This window comes from Tripterygium wilfordii, chromosome 11 (genome assembly GCF_013401445.1).
Source record: "Tripterygium wilfordii isolate XIE 37 chromosome 11, ASM1340144v1, whole genome shotgun sequence".
Classification (NCBI taxonomy): Eukaryota; Viridiplantae; Streptophyta; class Magnoliopsida; order Celastrales; family Celastraceae; genus Tripterygium; species Tripterygium wilfordii.
The window spans coordinates 12,366,500-12,386,558 of record NC_052242.1 but is presented as its reverse complement, the minus strand read 5'-3'; the positions used below and the strand labels follow the sequence as shown (position 1 = coordinate 12,386,558).

At 37.2% G+C, this 20,059-nt stretch overlaps 2 protein-coding genes, 1 long non-coding RNA gene and 1 pseudogene across 5 annotated transcripts; 3 read left to right on the top strand and 1 right to left on the bottom strand.

Moving 5' to 3' along the window:
* Positions 1–1,776: 1,776 nt before the first annotated feature.
* LOC120008463 lies at positions 1,777–4,629 on the top strand. The gene is made up of 2 exons (XM_038858785.1): positions 1,777–1,867; positions 4,302–4,629. Exons 1-2 carry the CDS (start codon positions 1,860–1,862, stop codon positions 4,600–4,602), a joined length of 309 nt encoding a protein of 102 aa, XP_038714713.1. The 5' UTR covers positions 1,777–1,859; the 3' UTR covers positions 4,603–4,629.
* A 392-nt stretch (positions 4,630–5,021) lies between these two features.
* LOC120008815 lies at positions 5,022–8,774 on the top strand (annotated as a pseudogene).
* Positions 8,775–8,972: 198 nt separating this feature from the next.
* On the top strand, positions 8,973–12,030 carry LOC120008506. 3 transcript variants are annotated; one of them, XR_005470525.1, is made up of 5 exons: positions 8,973–9,017; positions 9,673–9,717; positions 9,856–9,945; positions 10,045–10,198; positions 10,279–12,030. It is a non-coding gene; the product is annotated as an uncharacterized LOC120008506 (long non-coding RNA). The 3 variants fall into 3 exon arrangements; XR_005470524.1 differs by having other exon boundaries at positions 9,673–9,728; XR_005470523.1 differs by having other exon boundaries at positions 9,673–10,198.
* Positions 12,031–16,571: 4,541 nt separating this feature from the next.
* LOC120009816 (probable carboxylesterase 2) lies at positions 16,572–18,025 on the bottom strand. The gene has a single exon (XM_038860526.1). The coding sequence runs from the start codon at positions 17,797–17,799 to the stop codon at positions 16,819–16,821; it is 981 nt and encodes a 326-aa protein (XP_038716454.1). The 5' UTR covers positions 17,800–18,025; the 3' UTR covers positions 16,572–16,818.
* Between the last annotated feature and the right edge of the window lie 2,034 nt (positions 18,026–20,059).

Here is a 20,059-nt window from a genome sequence, read left to right as displayed (position 1 = left end):
TCAATCAAGGCCAGACAAGTAATTTCCGATAAAGTAGAGTTCTTTGTCTTTTTCCCTTGATAACAATTAAAAAAATCTCTGCTGTATATGATTGAATGGCTTTGCTTGATTAGTCTAGAAGAAAGCCCCCGGAATTGGATTGGAAAAGCCAAAGATCATGATGCTTCGTGGATCCGACAGAGACTTGATCGGAGATAGACGGCAATGGTGATGGCAGCGCGTATATGGAATTTACAATAGTTAAAGCATTGATTTTTTTACACCAAACCCTAACCCTATTCAATTTTAAGGTTTAGATTCTTTCTTTTTTGATTATGGGCTCAAGTTTTATTTTCCTTTTATTATATTTAATTTCTTTCACTTTTATTTTTTTTAGTCAAGGGTTAATATGTCATTCTAAATAAGGATATTTATTTTAAAAAATAAAAATAAAAGTGGTGTAAACTTAAATATTAGTGGTGTGCAAATAAAATTTTCCTAAACGGAATCAAAGAGAGATGATTTTGTGAAGGGAAATTTTATCTACACATCACAAAAACATTATCTTTACATCACTTTTTGAACATGATAAGTGTACATCAAAAAATTATAAGTCTACACACAAAATTGTAGTAAAAAGATCAAATTACTCTTGTTTTATATAACATTAGAAATATTAATGTTAATTTTACACACATTTAACCCACAATTCAATCTCCCCTCCATTTTTCTCAACCCAAATGGCACAATAATAAAATTAAAAAATAACCAATTAAAATCTAAATTTTTTTTTAATGAAACATTGTTGAATCCACTCACCTAGTGAAAGGAGAAAAAAAGTCCGAATCTCTCCTCTGATTCCTTCCAGGAGAGTAGAAGAGAGCTGCTTTAGGTTGTCTTTATTTCTTCCTGAAAATGTCTTCAGTTACGGACCCAGTTGGGGATTCCCAGCAAATATTGTCCAGAACCAGCGATGAATGGCACGGCAACCGATGATACAAAAAATTCTCTTCATTGCCTTTGCTGGTCTCTCTTCTCACTAATGGGGTAATAGTAAAGCAAGTGCAATTCTTTTAATAATTCTTGGCCCATGATAATCTCTGTCTTCATCAAAAGTGAGGCTCGATTTGGGCCCAATTGTTTTTACTGGTCCAAATCGTGGGCATTTTAATTTTTTGTCGCTTCCGTAAAAGAGAAATGAGGTTTTAAAAAGAGGCGGGTCCAAACAACGCTTTCATATTTTTTTTGTTTATTTAAGTTTAACAAGGCTTTCCCCTGACGCTACATTACCCTACTCGCTCTTGTTTTAGCGAAGTGGAACCCTAGATTTCTTATGCTTGCGTCCACAGGACGCTACTAAGTCGGTCTCTCCATAATCTATATCGGTCGTGTTTCATATGGTTCTAAGGCCGATCACCCCGACCCTAGCACTACCGGGATGGCGATGCTCTCGAGATTGTACTGCGACTGACCCAGCGTTTGCCGCTTGTTACGGTGCCCCTCCACGATGATCTCGGCATGGTTTTTCAGGAGGATATTTGTGCGCCTGACCCTTTGCCTCCTTACCTGGCTTCAGTCGAGGTAAACCCTAAAAGCGAAACCCGTTTTCTTTTCATTCTTCGCCATGCTTTCAGTATTATTTTCCTTTTCTTTGATAGTATTCTCACTTATGGAGTGGTGATCAAATTGGTATAATAAAAATCTGCATGACGCAGGATGGTTATGGACTTATGGGGTTGTTGCTTCGATGGGCCCGGGGAATAACCCGTGATTTTTGAGTCAAGACCTGAAAACGACGGATTAGGTCAGTGTCACTCCAGGAACTGTTGCATATTTAAGCACCGGATGTTTGTCAAACTTGTAATGTGCTTGTACCCATTATGTTAAGGTATCGTGCTATTGCTGTACATATGGTTTTACAGTATATTTCATCCATATTCATGAAAGGTTAAGTGAATCCTTGATTAATTTATAATTAGAGTCTGAATGTGAAATGGGCAAACTCAAAATAAAAGTTGCAGTTATCCTTCATCACGAAACAGAGCGAAAATTGTCAGTTGGGTCCACTTATCTCCAATCAATCCACTTATCTCCAATCAATCCTGACAGGTTGTTTAATCAGTAAGGTCTTGGCTTTAGAATGCTTGCACTGAAAGCAATGCATTGGAAGTTGTAGTTGCACTAAACGGTTTTCGCCCTTGAAACCAAATTATTGGTTATATAAGAGATTCTCATAACGCATGCTTTGAAATGCGTTGGAAGTTAAACATTTTGCCCTTGAAACCAATTTATTGATTATATTGTGACAAGAGGAGCCTATAAAAGCGAAAGGGCAAAATATTTGACGAGTCAACTAAACTATAAAAGAAATTGTCAGAATGCATGCATTGAAAGCAGCAATGCATTGGAAGTTGCAGTTACCCTAAACAGTTTTTATCTTGAAACCAATTTACTAGTCATATTGTGACAATGGGAGCCTATAAATAAGAGATTGTCGGAAGGCATGCATTGAAATTAACAATGCATTGGAAGTAATATTTTGCCATTGAAACCAATGTTTTTGGTTATGTTGTGACAAGAGGAGCCTATAAAAGCAAAGTGGCAAAATATTTAACGTGTCCATTGAACTATACATGCATTGGAAGTTGCAGTTATCCTAACCAGTATTTATCTTGAAACCATTTTATTGGTCATGTTGTGACAATGGGAGCCTATAAATACGAGATTGTCGGAAGGCATGCATTGAAATTAGCAATGCATTGAAAGTAATATTTTGCCATTAAAACCAATTTTTTGGTTATATTGTGACAAGAGGAGCCTGTAGAAACAAAATGGCAAAATATTTAATGGGTCCATCAAACTATATAAGAGATTGTCGGAAAGCATGCATTGAAAGCAGCAATGCATTGTAAGTTGCAGTTACACTAAACAATTTTTATCTTGAAACCAATTTATTGGTTATATCGTGACAATGGGAGCCTATAAATTAGAGATTGTAGGAAGGCATGCATTGGAAGTTAAATATTTTGCCATTGAAACCAATCTTTTGGTTATATTGTGACAAGAGGAGCCTATAACAGCAAAATGGCAAAATATTTAACGGGTCCATCAAACCATATAAGAGATTGTCAGAAAGCATGCATTGAAAGCAGCAATGCATTGGAAGTTGCAGTTACCCTAAATAGTTTTTATCTTGAAACCAATTTATTGGTTATATTGTGACAATGAGAGCCTATAAATAAGAGATTGTCGGAAGGCATGCATTGGAAGTTAAATATTTTGCCATTGAAACCAATTTTTTGGTTATATTGTGACACGAGGAGCCTATAAAAGCAAAATGGCAAAATATTTTAGGGGTCCACCAAACTATATAAGAGATTGTCAGAAAGCATGCATTGAAAGCAGCAATGCATTGGAAGTTGCAGTTACCCTAAACGGTTTTTATCTTGAAACCAATTTTTTGGTTATATTGTGACAAGAGGAGCCTATAAAAGCAAAATGGCAAAATATTTAACGGTTCCATCAAACCATATAAGAGGTTGTTAGAAAGCATGCATTGAAAGCAGTAATGCATTGGAAGTTGCAGATATCCTAAACAATTTTCATCTTGAAACCAATTTATTGGTTATATTGTGACAATGGGAGCCTATAAATAGGAGATTGTAGGAAGGCATGCATTGAAAGTTAAATATTTTGCCATTGAAACTAATTTTTGTGGTTATACTGTGATAAGAGGAGCCTATAGAAGTAAAAGGGAAAAATATTTGATGTGTCCAGACTTTGCTTATTTCTTTTTTTGAGGATCTACGAGAATGCGTGCATTGAAATCAACAATGCATTTGGAAGTTGCAGTTATCCTAAACAGTTTTTGATCTTGAAACCAATTTATTGGGTCCTACAAAAGCGAAAAGGGAAAATATTTTATTGAATCCACTAAACCATACGAGTGATTGTCTTTGTATTTTACCCAAAAGTTGAGGAAGCATTAGCACATGAATATGGTTTTGGGAAAAAAGAATTCATGACTGAAAAAAATAGCCTAGTGATTGGGGAAGTAGTGCAAGCTCCAAGATATTCCATCTGATGCATTCCACCTTTTCTATAAAAGTTTTCACATTTTAGTTGGCAGAGTTTTAATAAAAACGAGTTAAGGTGGATATAATTTAAAATTGCAATTGACATCAGGTTTATTTACTTGTCTGAACTGCCCTACAAAGTAGTATCAAATGTTATGTTGAGTTTAATGTTTCTGGGGATACTTTGTGGGTGTCTGTTTATTCCTATTATTGACTTTCTTTGACCTCGTTTTGCTCTCATTTCAGATTTTTCTTTTTCAAAACCTCGGGACCAATACCTGATGGTGCGAATGCTGTTGTTCAAGTTGAGGACACCAAACTAGTTAAAGATGCTTTAGCTGAATCTAAGCAAGTACAAATATTCGTGCAGGCTCGAAAAGGCCTTGATATACGGCCAGTGGTAGATGTTAATACCTTTTCCGGTCATGTTCCTTTTTTGTTCTATTTTGTGGCCATACGTGTGTTCTTTTGGCATGGGGTTTGTGTTGGGGCTGATCTGCCAATTCCTTTGGGAGTTTCACCTATTTTCGAATCTTATCCCTTTTAATAGATTTGCTCTTTTGAAGAGTTCACATCATAGTTTTTCAAATTGTAAAGTTGTAGAAAGAAAAAATTTACAGGAAAGCAATCTAGCGGAGAAGGCGCTTTAGGCTGCATAATTCTCTGACCGTATATTCCTATAGTACATGATGGAAAAAAATGTCAGTGTTCAAGTGATTAACTACCTAGTAATTCCTTGCCCTTTTGGTTGACATTTGAAGAATACAATGAGGCAAACAGGAGAGAAACATTTACTTCATTTCTGGGCGTATTTAATAAATACCCAGCTGATAACTTGAGAATACTTGCTACTGCATGGAGTAACAAGATATTAATAACTATTTTTTGGTCCTCTAGTATTTTTTGATGGTGCTGAAGTGAAAGCTTGCCCAGGTTTTTTCCAATCCAATAGAGGCAGTGCATATGATGGTCATTCCTCAAATAGTCTTTGGACCTAAAGTCTTTTTTGCACTTCTAACACGGAAGATCTATCTGGCTTTGTCATTACCTGATTGCCTTTTTGACCGACTACAGCCTACATGCGCCTGCACACTTGTTAGATTCAGGCAAATATAGAATGCTTTTGTTAGAGCTTTACTAATTGACTATATGGGGCTTTTACAAATTATTGGCTGCCTTTTGCAACATATTTTAGCACTTTACTGAAAGAGTACCATGCACATGATGGATGTTGTGCAGTATCCTATTTAATCATAGTATTTTATGTAGTTGTCTATCAATTTTTGATTTCAGCCTTGTAGGTCTTGGTAATGGACCATGTACTTGTTTTGTAGTTAATGATGCTTCTGAAGGAGCCTTGTTGTAGCCTGGGGCTATAGAACAAAATTTTTGAAGACACTGCTGCAAGATCTTTCTGTTACCTTGTGTATTTACCATGCATTTTACTATAAGATGAAATTAACCTCAGAACTTCTAACGAATAAAATTAAGAATGCGCTTTCTTAATTTTTATGCCTTTATCTCTGGCTCTGAAAACTTTAATGACTCAAACAGCTGTTGGCTGCTCATTAACATGTCCTTCATTGCTGTAGCTTGTATTCTCATAAAAGTTTATGTTTGCCAGGGATGTGACATTGATAAATACGCTTTAGTGGTAAAATCTGGAAAAAAGAGTTGGTGCTGCTGAAATCGATTCGAATGAAACTAGGGAAACCGGAAACCTTGTTGGTGTTCATCTTGATTGTTGTAAATGCATCGTCTATGTGATAATGGCTGAAACTTGAATGTTTGCGATGGCTTAAAGGTCAATGTGGAAGTTTTAAATACGATTTTATGGATTCTTTTCCGTGTTCTTTAGAGAGCATAAATTGCTACGTATAGTTTGGATGTTTCCAACCACCCTCATGGAATGCCCTTTTGTTCCGATGTTGTGTTGCAGCTACCCTGGCTGCATTTTGCTTTATAGTATTGGAAAGAGGGTAATGCCGAAATCATAGAATTTTATTTTGTGGACACAAACTACTTGAAGTTGGCATTGAAGGTACAAGGGTACTGCTGAGATAGTGAGAATCATAGAGCATAAAGAAGGCTTAAACAATTGGCAGTGTGTTCTTATCCCAGAATATACTCTCTTTCTATATTTTGATGAAGGAGTATAATTTCTTTCAGTACTGGAAGATATTGTTATAGCACATTGGTGAGAAAAAGTATGGAAGAAACAAACTCTTCTTGCACCATTTTTAGGTACATTCCAACAGAGAATGCCAAGTCTATAATCTACCTAGTGAAATCCATGAGTTTTTATAGTCTTCCCCATAATACTAATGTGTACTATAGCTCTATAAGTATTTTTGGCTGGAAGAGAAAATATCTGGTCAATGGGTTTTATTTCATGTTCTCTTTGATCTTCTTTTTTTTTCTTTTTTTGGTGATCATTGGCGCATGCCTTTTGGATTTATGATGGGAAACAGCCATGTCCTGTAGGAGAACATGTAAATGAGGTTGGAAATTTTTCAGTGTTCTAATCGTTAATTCTCTTCCCAATTTCAGAAAAGGATCCAAATGCAGATCTTGTAGTTTGTGAATGGCTCCTTGCGGTACTACTTGTTATGATTGTTCTCACCGTTTATTTTGGTCTTCGTGAACAAGAACAGGTAAGTGTATCACTCTTAATAGTTTCAGGATACCACTGTGTTTGTGTGCTTAGTTTCTTTGACCATAGAGGCTTAGCTCCATTACACAAAGTGGTAGATGATATCCATTGCAAGTATAGGCCTTTTGTGCTGGTTCAGTTTGTTGAGTGTTGCTGCCTTTCTATCGATTTATGGAATGCTTAAGAATAAAGTGTTCCACCGTTTACCTAATTATTTGAGTTTTCCCAGTATAAATGCTCCTTCAATATTGGAAGTGTTGAATCTTTTGAGGAGAAGTTGGAGGATGCTCAAGAAGCATTAGGGATAGACCCTCATGACTATGTTCCTGTTATACATGTCTCTGAATTGCTTTCGTATAAGGGAATAAGGTGGTTCATACTATTAGTCTCGATTTTTTTAATCTTTAGGGCTGTGAATGCTGGATGGATTAGGAGTTGGTGGCGGTGGAGGAAAGAGCGGCCATGGAATATTCAACATAGGAAAAGCACAAGTAACAAAAGTGGATAAAAATTCTATAAATAAGGTCAGTTCCCTGTTTTTGTAATCTTGCTTGCACCATTCTACCCCCCTCTCTCTCCTCATTCAGTATTTTGTCCCTTGCCAACAACCACAAAATTGTTTTGATTAATCCAGGTGTATTTCTGTTGGCTGAATTGCATTATTGACATAATTAATTTATGTTTATTTACTTTATGTTATGTCCTTTTAGGTCTTTCCTATCTATATCTGGTTCAGATTTCATGGAGATGTTTGTTGGTGTTGGACCATCAAGGGAAAGGAACTTGTTTCAGGAAGCAAGAAAGTGTGCTCCCAGTATAGTTTTCATTGATGAGATTGAAGCAATTGATTGCGCAAGGGGCCATGGAGGCTTCTCAGGTGCCAATGATGACCGTGAGAGTTCCCTTAAATCAGTTACTGGTAGAAATGGTTGGTTTTGGCACAACTTCAGGAGTACTTGTTCTTGTTGGCACTAATAGGCCTGACATTTTAGATAAAGCTTTGTTGAGGCCAGGGCGTTTTGACCGCCAAATTTTCATTGATAAACCTGACATTAAAAGCCGTGAACAGATACTTCAGATCTACTTGAAGAAGCTCAAACTTGATCATGAGCCATCACATTACTCACAAAGACTTGCTGCGCCGACTCCTGGATTTGCTGGAGCAGACATTGCAAATGTTTGTAATGAAGCTGCTTTAATTGCTGCAAGGGATGAAGGATCACAGGTGACAATGGAACTCTTTTGAGGCAGCTATAGATAGAATCATTGGTGGTCTGGAAAAGAAGAACTAGGTTATATTCATTGAAATATATCTGTAATTTTATTGATAGGTCGATGGTCACTGCCGCAAAAATTGGTGTCCAATCATACTCATTATGTTCATAAAGTTGAAGCTCAGAAACCGTGGAAGAAGTGAAATCCAGTGACCTGTACAAGCAATTTCTGATATGATTGTGAAGCAGGGAGTAAGCAAGCTGGAACGCAAGACTCTGGCTTATCGTGAATCTGGTCATGCTGTTACTGGCTGGTTATTGGAACATGCGGAACCCTGTTGAAAGAAACAATTGTTAATAGTTCATGCAAAGAGCTGCTCAGAGAGAGGAGAAAACCAAGAAAGAAGACATTAAGCTTGAGGAGATTTTCTTCTCTCCTGGTGCCGTTAATAAAAGATGGTACAATTACTTTTATGCAAGTTACCATGTTATATTTGTACGTAGCATTTGACTTAATTTTCTATTTGAATTTTTTTTGTTGATGTTAGTCTTGACTCATATTGGTTGCTGAGAGTACTGGTCAGCAGTCAGCTTTTAATTATAAGGTCAGCTAATGCCTTGTTGGAATTGCCAAAAATAGGTAGAAATCTCTAGATTTTTCTTAAAATATTCTTCCACATTTATTTTCCTTCATATTTGGGCATCTATGCCTCTAAGTTAATTGATGTTCAACTGCAGTGGTCCTCAAGCAGTTTCAGTAATAAATTCCGCATCAGAGAAGTTAGGGGGAGCAAGGTAGTTGCAATAACAGTAGTCCCAGATGATGAGAGCAAATCAAGGATGTGCTGCAGCGATGGAGTGATAATCATAATATAGATCTCATCTTTACCCTTGGTGAGGACGTTGCTTTCTCCATCTTGCCCAATATATTGTCTTTTATTCCTCCTCTTTGTTATCATTCTCCTTCTAAATTGTGCTTGTGATCAAGGTGGCAATGGCTTCACTCCAAGAGATGTGACTTCTGAAGCAACCAAAGAGTTGATACATAGAGATAATCCTGGTCTTTTGTTCGTCATGATGCAAGAGAGCTTAAAGGTATGTTGGAGAAATTGCTATTTTTTTTGGTTCAATCTGTTGACGTTTTTTTTTTTCCTTTGATGAAGAAAGTGGATGCATCCGTTCACGAACTGGAAGAAGACGATGAATTATAACATTCAATAGCATAGGTTCTTCAAACAAAGCATAGAAACAGCCTATTCCTCACAATGCCCAAAGAATTATGCTCCTCCATGAACTCTTTTGCTCCTCTTCATTGCACTCCCTAATACTTCCCAATATTAAAAATGCTATTATATCTCCGTTCCTTCGGTTCGTCCTCAATTCACCTAGGTACAATAAACTTTTATTGCCATCTCTGATGTTTCTAGGTCATTCACAACAGAGAAATTGAGATTTACTGATGTGTGCATAAAGTTTTAACATCTATGTCTATACATTGTATTGCTCCCATGTAACTTGGAAAAGCAGATCCTGATTTCTTTTGCACTTTTATGTTAGGAAATTTTCTGTTGAATCTCCTCTTTGTTACATTCGGGAAAGAATATAGGACTTTATGAATTTGATGCCTTATGTGTAACACAATTTGAGATCTTTTACCTTTTTTTACCCCCTTTCGGCTCTATATAGGAAAAAGGCCATTGAACTACTTTTAAATTAATGGTACTGGAACTCTTTATGTCCGTTGAAACAGGTAACTCCATTTGCTATGTTATCACACTCGCAGCAGGAATGAGAGGTACGACTTTGGTAAGGCCACAGTAACGATTGTGTTTGCATTTGGATTTTATAAAGAGAACGTATTAGTTAAATGAATCATGGAAATAAGAATATTCTTGTTTGTACATGTCATTTGCATGCATGCATGCCTACACAGAGACGGCTGCGAATTTAGGCACCTGCATGGCTGCATACCCATTGAAATTCATGCATTCTGAAAGTCACCACCTTTTCTCAAGTACTCCCTGTAACTAGACTTCTTATAGCTTCGTATGCAAAGATGTAATGTTTCATAATATTGTTGTTTTTTTCAAAGGTAAGGAATTTTTGAACTTATTGATTACAGGGCCCATGTATTTCTGTACTGTTTTCTATCATTTTCTATTCATCCAGAAGTATCAGATCAAGCCATAGCCCGTAGTTATGGTTTTCTGCTCCACGAACACAACCACCATCAAGTAGGGTGCAAACGAAAAGGGGTCCAAGAGATCCACCATCAGGTAAGTTGCAAAGTTGGTTGTCTATTTTCAGGCAGCCCAACAAACTAGACTCAATAACGAAGTTAGTTTGTATTGAACAGGCTTGAGAAGCAGGTACTAGGACGGAATCAGAAGAGATGCTGGGGTCTCTCAGAACTTTAAGATTTCCAGTTAGGCCTGACCCGCTCATAACGACAGGTAGATTGGCTTTTGGCTGTTCCTTCTATTCATATATATTTTTGGCAAATGAGAATTGAGTGCAAATCGCGCCTTATGGTGTGGATAATGCGGACATCAGACTCTGATTTACTCTTGAAATAAAGTTTTTAAAATTTGAAAAGATTAAACGCTGAAAGATAAAATCCTTGTTTCAATGATATCTTCTTGGTTGCATCAAGCTACTGAAACGTCTGTTCAGATGTATTAACGTCGCCGTGTAGTCTCCGAGTGCTTAAAGCTTCTTTATCAGGTTTAGATCTTGCCTCAAGTTCCAGGTCCATGAGGTGTAAAAAAAACCAGGTATGACTTCTGCAAATTAATATTTACGGTTTTGATTACATTTTTAATTAAGAGCCTTAATTTTTTTATTTGACGATGTCATTGTGTCTGTTTTAGTTGGTGGTAGATGTAAGAGAACATTCGTGGAGGTTGTGGCAAAGAAGTTGTTTGCCTTTTTTACTATTAATGTCCCGAACCATGTGGCTTAAAGTTTTATGGGTTATAGATGGTGTATGGCATTTACAGTTGGTGGCAGCCCACGATTGGGCAACAAATTGATATCAGAGTGTGTGGAATTAGTATTTTTGGAGAAAAGTGATGTGTATCTCTTGATAGGTCCTCTATCCATGCGTGTTTACCTTTAAACATTTTTTTTGGTGGACTGGGTGTAAGATACGTAAATTTGGTCCATGAGCAGGCAATTAGAGGCAGTTAGAGTATGGGGGTTGTTGGTTGGTTGGTCTCTTGAAGGAGTGCAGTGGTGCACCTAAATGAGTTGATGGACAATACAAAAAGAGTAAAGTGTTGTCTTGGCTGGCCAAAAGTTGTGAACTTTTCTCTGATGATGAAAGAAAATTTTCTGCGGCAGTTACCTTATAAAATGTTCTGGCCACAATCTAGGGTCTCTAAATTTCCCTTCTTTTGAGGAAAAAAAATTACATAATTTGTGGTTTTAGAATAAGAATCTAGTACCATCGGTAAACTTGGAGATCCTTGGTTTGAATCTCTCCTGTAGCACATTTGATTTCAGGCGATTCTAGTCATTTGTGGGTGACTGCTAGAATCCAGAGTTTACTCTACATGTATGGGTCCAATGTGTCTCAACCTTGGACAAGTTGCAAAGCTGTTCAAAAAGAAAAATGTTAACTACTTTTTTCCAATATCAGCTTATCTGAACGTTTCTATTTAATGACTGCTTGCAGTTTTACACTTTTACTTTTAGAGCCATGCCGGTTTAAGGAGTGAAGGATACCTTGATATTTTTGAGGTAGCTTGGCTTTTTATAATTGACCAAAAATCGGTATTTTCGTTCTGTATCCCAAGGAAGATGAAGGGAGGTTTATGTTCAATATTAAAAGCATTCTGACAACTTCTTGATTTGGTGATTCGAAGAGGTCACTTTGTGGATGCCAAAGTGAAAGCAGAATTGATATTCTCCCTTATCAAAGATACGAAATGGGTGAATGCTCTGCTAGAATATATAGCCAATTTTGTGGGACATCAATACTGAACCATCAGATTAAAAAAATCATTGGTGAATGATCTTATTGTGGTATTACTTGGGGATGTCAAACAGTCGGTTCAGTCGGCTTTTATTCCTTTTTTTGACATATATTTAACAGACGGTTTGATCGGTTATTGACGGTTTGGTCGGTTTTTTTGGGTTTTCTGTCGGTTCTAACTAACATATATTTTATACTAACGACCAATCGGTCGGTTGGGTTTGCGTGATTTTTTTTGACAGCCCTAGTATTATTCCATGAGGAGAGACAAATTTCTGTATCCTAACTTGGTGCATCTGGATACTCCTCTATGAATCACTGTTTCTGAGAAGTCACTTTAATTGATGCCAAAGCAAAAGTGCAAAGTTGATTTACTCATTGTCAAAGTGAAAATATGGGAAGTAATACACTCTTTGCCTCAATATTTGCGAAATCATTTAGCTAGTCATCTTCATGACTTTTGAGCTAGTCTAATCCAGTGCCTTAAAATTTCCTTGTGCATTGTTTCTTGATATTTGTACTTTTGTTTCTGCTCCTCCAATCCGTCACTCACTTTTTCCTCCTCTTTCTGACTACATTACATACTCATTGCTGGTGTGCATGGTAATTTGCCTTCAATGTCTTGGACATTGTTTGCTTCAGTCTTGACTTTGGACCTTGGACCTGAGGCATCAGTCATGTGCTTCAATGACATTGGGCTGCTGAGCCTGTGGCAATAATGTTGTAGATCGGCCCTGACTCACTCAATCTTTACTCATTTAAGAGATAGAAGTGGAAATTTGAGTTGGATTATGTTCCCTATCACTAAATTTCATTTTCCATGCATGAAAGGTTCATAGCCTACTATGGTGGGGAGCCTAGAGTTTGAATGTTGCTGTTATAGTTGGATGGGGGTATTTGTATATGAAAAGTCTATCCATGCTGGTGATTCCAAGAATATTATATTTGGAACTTGCCATTGATCACCAAAACAGTGAGTGATTCTCTAACATTGTTGAAAGGCTGTAGCTCAGTCATTGCTCCATATCCAAATGAAGAACATCCAGGTCCTCTTATCCCAGGTATCATCTATTGACAAAGCTATCAGATTATGAGACTGTACTTTCAACATATGCATATTTTTGTACTTGCTACTGACTGAATCAGGGATGTCTCTGAAATCAATTATGTTTGGTTAAGGGGGGCAACAAAGAAATTGCATTGAGAAAATGCTTACATATATGAATAACTGATGTCATCAGGTGCCTAAAAGTGTACAAACTTCTGTGAGATTTACATACAGCGTGTGTTATACACTACAAAATACAAATTCTATGGACGAATTCTATTGAGAGTATTTGATTTTATTAATGACAAATACTACAATATGCAGAGGATTCTAAACAAGTGGCTGGACCTATGCCCACGAGCCATAATTTTTTGAGCCATAATGGACCTCCCAACCATTTGTGCAATAAGCCCAATTTCTGGCCCATGTAAAGTACACTAATGAAGTTCTGAAAATCATATGAGGCATATACATTGCGATCCGCCTAAATCGCTACCGACTAAGCATTGCGGAAGTAGCCATATTGGCTGTTTTCTATGTCATTCTCATAGTGAGACTACAAAAGAAAATTTCTGAGGCATAAGTTATTGAAAGAAGTGGATCTCCTTGAAATAAATAAATAAATTCCCTGTTGCTTGCCTATTTTGACTTCCCTAGAGCCTCGGGTAGCATAGCTGAGATAGCGATGGGGTCTCTGTTTCTGTGAGGGATGGAGAGACGGAAGTTTTGAGAATTCAAGAAAATGTCATGGTAAGATGAGCCGTTTATCATTACAATAGATGTCAAGTGGAAGTGCAGTGATGTATGCAGTTGGGGCATCTTAACAGATTGGTAGACTTGAACCTTGTCCCTACATAACCCGATCAATTCAATCATGCATAACCCATCGCCTGCCTGTTAAATTATGAGTGTATCGATAGCCTTTGGTTGTATCCTCAAATGATTCCGCTTACACTTCTAAACAAAGCTTCTTAAGTTTAAAATTAAACTCGCCTATGAACAATTCCTTATCGAAGCTAGTGTCGGAAGGAAGGAGAACGGGTCACGTAATCAAGCACATTGTTTACCAATATTTCTTGACCATTGCCAAACCAGTCCATTTGAAAACAATCTACTAGTAACCAATGCAAATCAAAACATAAACACATGGGTAACTTTGGTCAGTAGAATTATCAGGTAACTCTGCCTGCACCTGCAGCCGGTCCCAAGCCCGGATAAAGGAGGAGGGTTGATGTGGATAAAAATTTTGCCAAACATATGAACACGAGTATAAATGAGAATATCGTAATTAACGTGGTGAATTGTAGTTGATGTTTTTATAAACTTATGTAGCCAACCCCCAAACTTACTTATATAATATATTAAAGGGACTTTTGGAGGCCGGTACACTAGATTATACTTAATTGTAAAAAAGTGCAATCACTAAAACATCCTTTTAAAAAAATACACTGGGGATCATCTTTTACCAAAATAACCTCAAATTTGATTTTCTCTCTCCACGAATTGTGATACAATAGTGATACTTTTAAATAGAAGATCCAATTTAGTGTTCAATTTATATCTTTTGCTCATAAAATGATGATATAAATGTTAGAATGTAAATTTGATTGCATTACATGTCTTTTTGGTTCAATTATGTCATTTTAGTGGATTTTTGGTGTTGGTGATACTATAGTGATACATCTCTGCAGCTGTAAATGTTTTTCCAAAACAAGCAAGAGATGTACAAACCAAGAAAGGAAAAGTAATTAGGAAGAAGAAGTATGTATACTGGTTCAATTGTATCATTTTAATGAATTTTTTGTGTTCGTGATACTATAGTGATACATCTCTGCGCTTGTAAATGTTTTTCCAAAACGAACAAGAGTGGTAACCAAGAAAAGAAAATCAAAAAAGGAAAAGTAATTAGGAAGATGAAGTATGCATACTGGTTTAATTGTATCATTTTAGTGGTTTTTTGGTGTTGGTGATACTATATTGATACTATAGTGATACATCTCTGCAAAAAATGAATCAGAGTCCAGATCTGCAAAAAAACGAAGCACAGCCCAGATTGAACAACGAAGCATAGTCCAGATCTGTCAAAAACGAAGCAGAGCAACTCGACGCAGTCCAGATTGAGCAACGACGAAGAAGGCGATGAAGAGAGGAGAAACTTGGCCAAAAACAGAGAAGAAGGCAACGAAGAACAAATTCAGATCGAGAACCAGAAGAAGAATGAGAGAAAGAAGAAGATAACTTTTAGTAGAGAAGAATGAGAGAAAGAGAGGACACACTAGAGTTGGATAGTGGAAAGGAGAAGGAGAAAAAGAAGAAGAAGAAGGATATTGTAGGTATAAACTAAAAAATATCTTAAGTCAGATGACTACATTACCCTTAAATTGCACTTTTTTACAATTTTAAAAATGTCCATGACCTTTTTACAATTAAGTTGTCCAAAGTGCTCTTACTCCCAATTGTCCGTATATTTAAAAAGATGTCCCAACTATAAGTCTTCATGCAAGAGACGATTCATCTTTTGAGTTTTTTTTATTCATGGTTTAGTGTGATTTTTTTTAATAATCATATTTTAATTTTTACTATTTATAGAATATTATATTATGTTAATTATTTATGTAGAAGTAAGTTATTATCGATTTAGACAACCTTGACTGCACCCACAGTGAATTAGTTGGGGATCGGATCTGGCCCAAAGAAGGCACCAAAGCCCAAGGTTTTATTTGGGCTTTTGGAGCAGAAGACTTGATTTAGTTGGGCTTTTTGAGCGGAAGATATGATTTTGTTGACTTCGTTTAGGAAGAAATGAAATGAAAAGATGATAGTAATAATTGAAGAATTCAATAAGAAAAGCTTGAGAAGACATTAAAATAAAATCAGGATTTTCTGATCTGCTTATCGTGAATTCAAGGAGGTAAACTATCAAGAAGATTCCAGGCATGGAGAGATTAGCCTTCTCAATGCAGATGATCCCTCTTTCCCCCCTGTTTGGATGAAAATTTTCAAGTTCAGGTGCTGATGGAAATATGTCTTCTTTTTCGGAATTACGATCTTTGTTTCTTTTTCTTTCGTATGTGTCGCCTTTTCGGTGGATTCCAATTGTTGATTTCTGCGGAAACATGGAATTTCATAGAATTCGCAGTACAAGTCCCTAGGGTTTCGATTTTTCGTTTGGCATTAATATGTTGTTTTAAATTTTATTTTCGAATTCAATGTCTGCATTGTGCTCGGCTTCTGAATCACGCCGTTGTTTTCCTTAGAATTGCTGACATCTTATGTTTGTATTAAGAGTTTTGAAGGTCTGAAGCAGTGATGGTTGATCCCATGCCAGTTCGTCAAAGGGAAAGTTATGATTGATGCCTTCTCTTCGATTGACCCAAAAACCATGAATGCTTGGCCATCTGAATAGTCCATCCATTTGAGTTGTTGGACTGATGGGTTGTCCCTTTGAATATTTGATACTCATTCCTAAATGAATGAGCAGGATGGCCAGGTGAGTGCAAACTTACTAATGAGCAGACTGTCTGGTGGATGACATGTGAGTGTAGGCTTACCTTTAGTTGGAAATATCTACTTTTCTCTTGTTTCATTAATTGCATAAAAATTGAAGCTAACCCCTCGAATTTGGTTGGATCAAAGATCATTATTCAACATTCAGTGTTTGTTTATACATGCATATGATCCCAAAAGGCAGGATGATGTATACAAGAGTGCTTCAATCATGAATTAAGTGCATCAATCAATAGTGACACATGAAAAGTAAAACTTAGCATTGGAAATCTACTTGTTAAGGTAACTTCTCTTATTTTCTCCATTCGCAGATACAGAAGCAGAGCTTTGATTTTTGGAGAAGATGAACAACCATTGCAATCTCATTAAACAACAGAAACAGGAGCCTTCCCATGGTTAATGAAGGATGACAAACGCTTGAAGAGAGTGTCAGCCTTCTCACAAGATGGGTCAAGTATGTGAAAAACATGATCAACTCCTTCTGTCTCCTCAATCTCCACTTTCCCTTCCCATCCACTTTTCTTCAACTTTTCATAGTAAAGCCAACCTCTATCTCTTAGTATGTCATTCTCTGCAACAACAACAAGCACTCTATCACAAGCCAAGCCAGCAAGACTTGGAGACCCATCAACAAACGGGTTGATAAGCGGGTCATCATTTCCTTTCTCTGAAGGGCAAACAAGACTCCACCAACTATCCACCATTGATTTCCTGAAATGATCAGTTGCCTCCTTCCCAATAGGAGCCTGTCCCCAGAAATAAGGATGGATCATTACCATCCCCTGTATTTTCAGCTTCTGATCCAGGTCCGATCCCTTGATCTTCAAGCCGAAGTGGTGTGACATATTGGCACCAGCACTATCTCCAGCCAAGAAAAGTTGTCCCAAATCAGCATAATCGTTGATCCAATTCTCGCCGCCACCTTCCCCATCAACATGGGAAGCGATCCACTGAAGTGCAGCCCATGAATCCTCATATGCAGCTGGTAGAGGATTCTCTGGCGCCAACCTGTAATCAATGGAAACCAATAAAATGTTAGCTTCAGCTACTATCTTGTTGAGGCTGTCGTGGTACTTGGGATCGGCCATAGACGATATGAAAAACCCTCCGCCGTGCAAGTAAACCACCAGAGGGAGCTTGTTGGTGGAATTAGTAGGACGATAAAGCCTGGCCTTGACTCCTGTTTTGGGGATTATCACAACATCTTTAGACAGAACACCAGTCTCAGGATCGTAGCCAGCTGGAGCAACTTCAGTTCCTGCCAGTCTCCGGATAGTTCCATCTTTCAGTATTTCAACGTAAGGGAACACAACTCGAGCTACCTCTGATTTGGTTTGATGATCCATATTGAGTGCGAGATGAGAGCAAGTCAATAAGCTTGGAGCAGAACTGATGCCAAGGACTTGTATTATAGCGAGGGGAAGGAAAGAGTCCCAACACAAGGACAGCTCATGAAGACTCTGTAATCTCTACCCACCAAAAGAAATGCTTTTATTACTTACTGGAACTTTGCTTGCCTTTGTTGACAATCATCTTTTGATTTTGTTTGAATATATATTTTTTGATTTGGCCGGTAATACAGTATAGCAATTTGACTAGATTTTATGTCCTTCTCAGGCTTAACAACCAAGGAATTAAAGCAGTCACATCTACCTATTGTTAATAGCCTCCTCAGTGCACAACTTCCCCCCCCCCCCCTCCCCCTCCTAAGGATAGTAGCTGCGAGGTTCATCATTAAAAAAAGGCAAGCTCATACCCTTCCTCCCAGCATTGGGTCGTAGCAATAATGTAAGCATGTTGTAAACCAAAAGGTAGTCACTTTATTGCACAAAACCAATTCAATCAGTGGATTCCCTAGTTTTTTATGCATAAGTTGCACAAACCAAACAAGAGCTTGTCGTGCATGCAAACTCTTGCGGTGGCTGGTTGATTGCATTGGAATGTGCTGGTGCAAAGATGCCTCTTGTTAAACAAATGGCAGCATCCAAGTTTTACTACCGGAGTCTTTCGAACCTTTTACTTAGACTGGATCATGATTGAGTTCAATGTTATAAAAACCATGCCAGATATCGATCCGGGAGAATGAATGGGTTATTAGTTCAACTAGTGGGTTGTTGGTCGAACTGCAAATTTAATAAACAAATATATTAATTTTAAAAATCATGTTAAAAATAATATCATATGATTATCCATAAAAAATCTAAGAAGTTGAAAAATCAAGTTTCACATCATAAATAATTAATATTATATAGTAAATAATGAAAAAATATATATTTTGAAAAATTATCTGGTCTTGTCGGTAGGGTTCAATGATTTTTATGAAAAATCGCCTGACTTTACCAGTTTTATCGAGTCTCTTACGTGATTGTTATTTTTTCTGAACTGTATCGGATTGATGATCGGTTCATCAATTTTATAGTCCGACCGGCACGGTACGATTTTCATTTCTTCTGATTGTTCAGTGTTACTTGTATAGGAGCAATCAATTCAGCCTTGCCGTGAACACAAAAACGTTGAGGTTTTTTTGCTAAATATTTATTTTGGTTTGACATTCGATGAAATAAAGTATGAAGAAGCAACATCATGCCTCGCACGTCTGTGTTATATATGCAAAATAGTCAAACCCAATTTGAAGATCAATCTTTCAAGATAATATTTGGTTATAAGTCGCATTCAACATTTCAACTTGACCAGCCTCATAATATAAGGTAAAAGGCAAGTTGATGCGGCGGTGATCTCACCATTACATCTTCAGACCTTTTTTTCTTCTGGTCATGTGGGGATAGGGGGTTGGAATTATTCCAAGAATTTCACCAGATCTACACACATCATTTAATGGTGTAGATCTGGTGGAATTGCTGGAATAATTCCAGCAAATCCTTTTCCGGTCATGTGTAGTCTTTGCTTCAGTGATTCTACTATTACCTGCAATAGTGATTCTACTATTACCTGCAATTGTTGCTCTTATTTAATACTATCATATAGTCCATTATTAAAGATAGGGTTTACCGTGGGTCAGGTCAGTTGATTATCACAAGTATGTATTATCTATAACCGTCTGATAATATTTAAAAAACATTTTTAAAATTTTTTTTTTGTAATTTTCAAGATGAATATAAAATGTAACAGTTGGAATCACTTTTTTATTTTATATTTTAAATTTTTTTAAAATATGGTTCTAAGTTGTAAGTTTGTAACTGCTAAGGGCACCAGACGGTCCAGACATGCCGTCAATCTGGTTGGACAGCCAACAAAGGTTCACATTCCTTCAATTGGTTGGGAATTGGGATTATTTGACTAGACTACACGACTTGTCCGGGGTAATTTGGGTCTAGCCTATGAAAGTGGCCCAATTCGCTCAGTCTCTAGGCCCATAGGTTAAGCCCATACACCGACTAACACTATCCATTACAGTGTAACCGTGCCTCCTTCAGATCATCGTCGCGTTTGGCGTCTATTTCCGAGCACAAGCTCCACGATCACCATCAATACGCAGCTTCGCCATTCTTCTTCCATGGTTCTTCTTTCTGGTCCTTTCTTCTTCGTCTAATTCCTCTACGGAGGATTATGTGGATTATTACTCTTATATTGCGATTAGGATTTCTA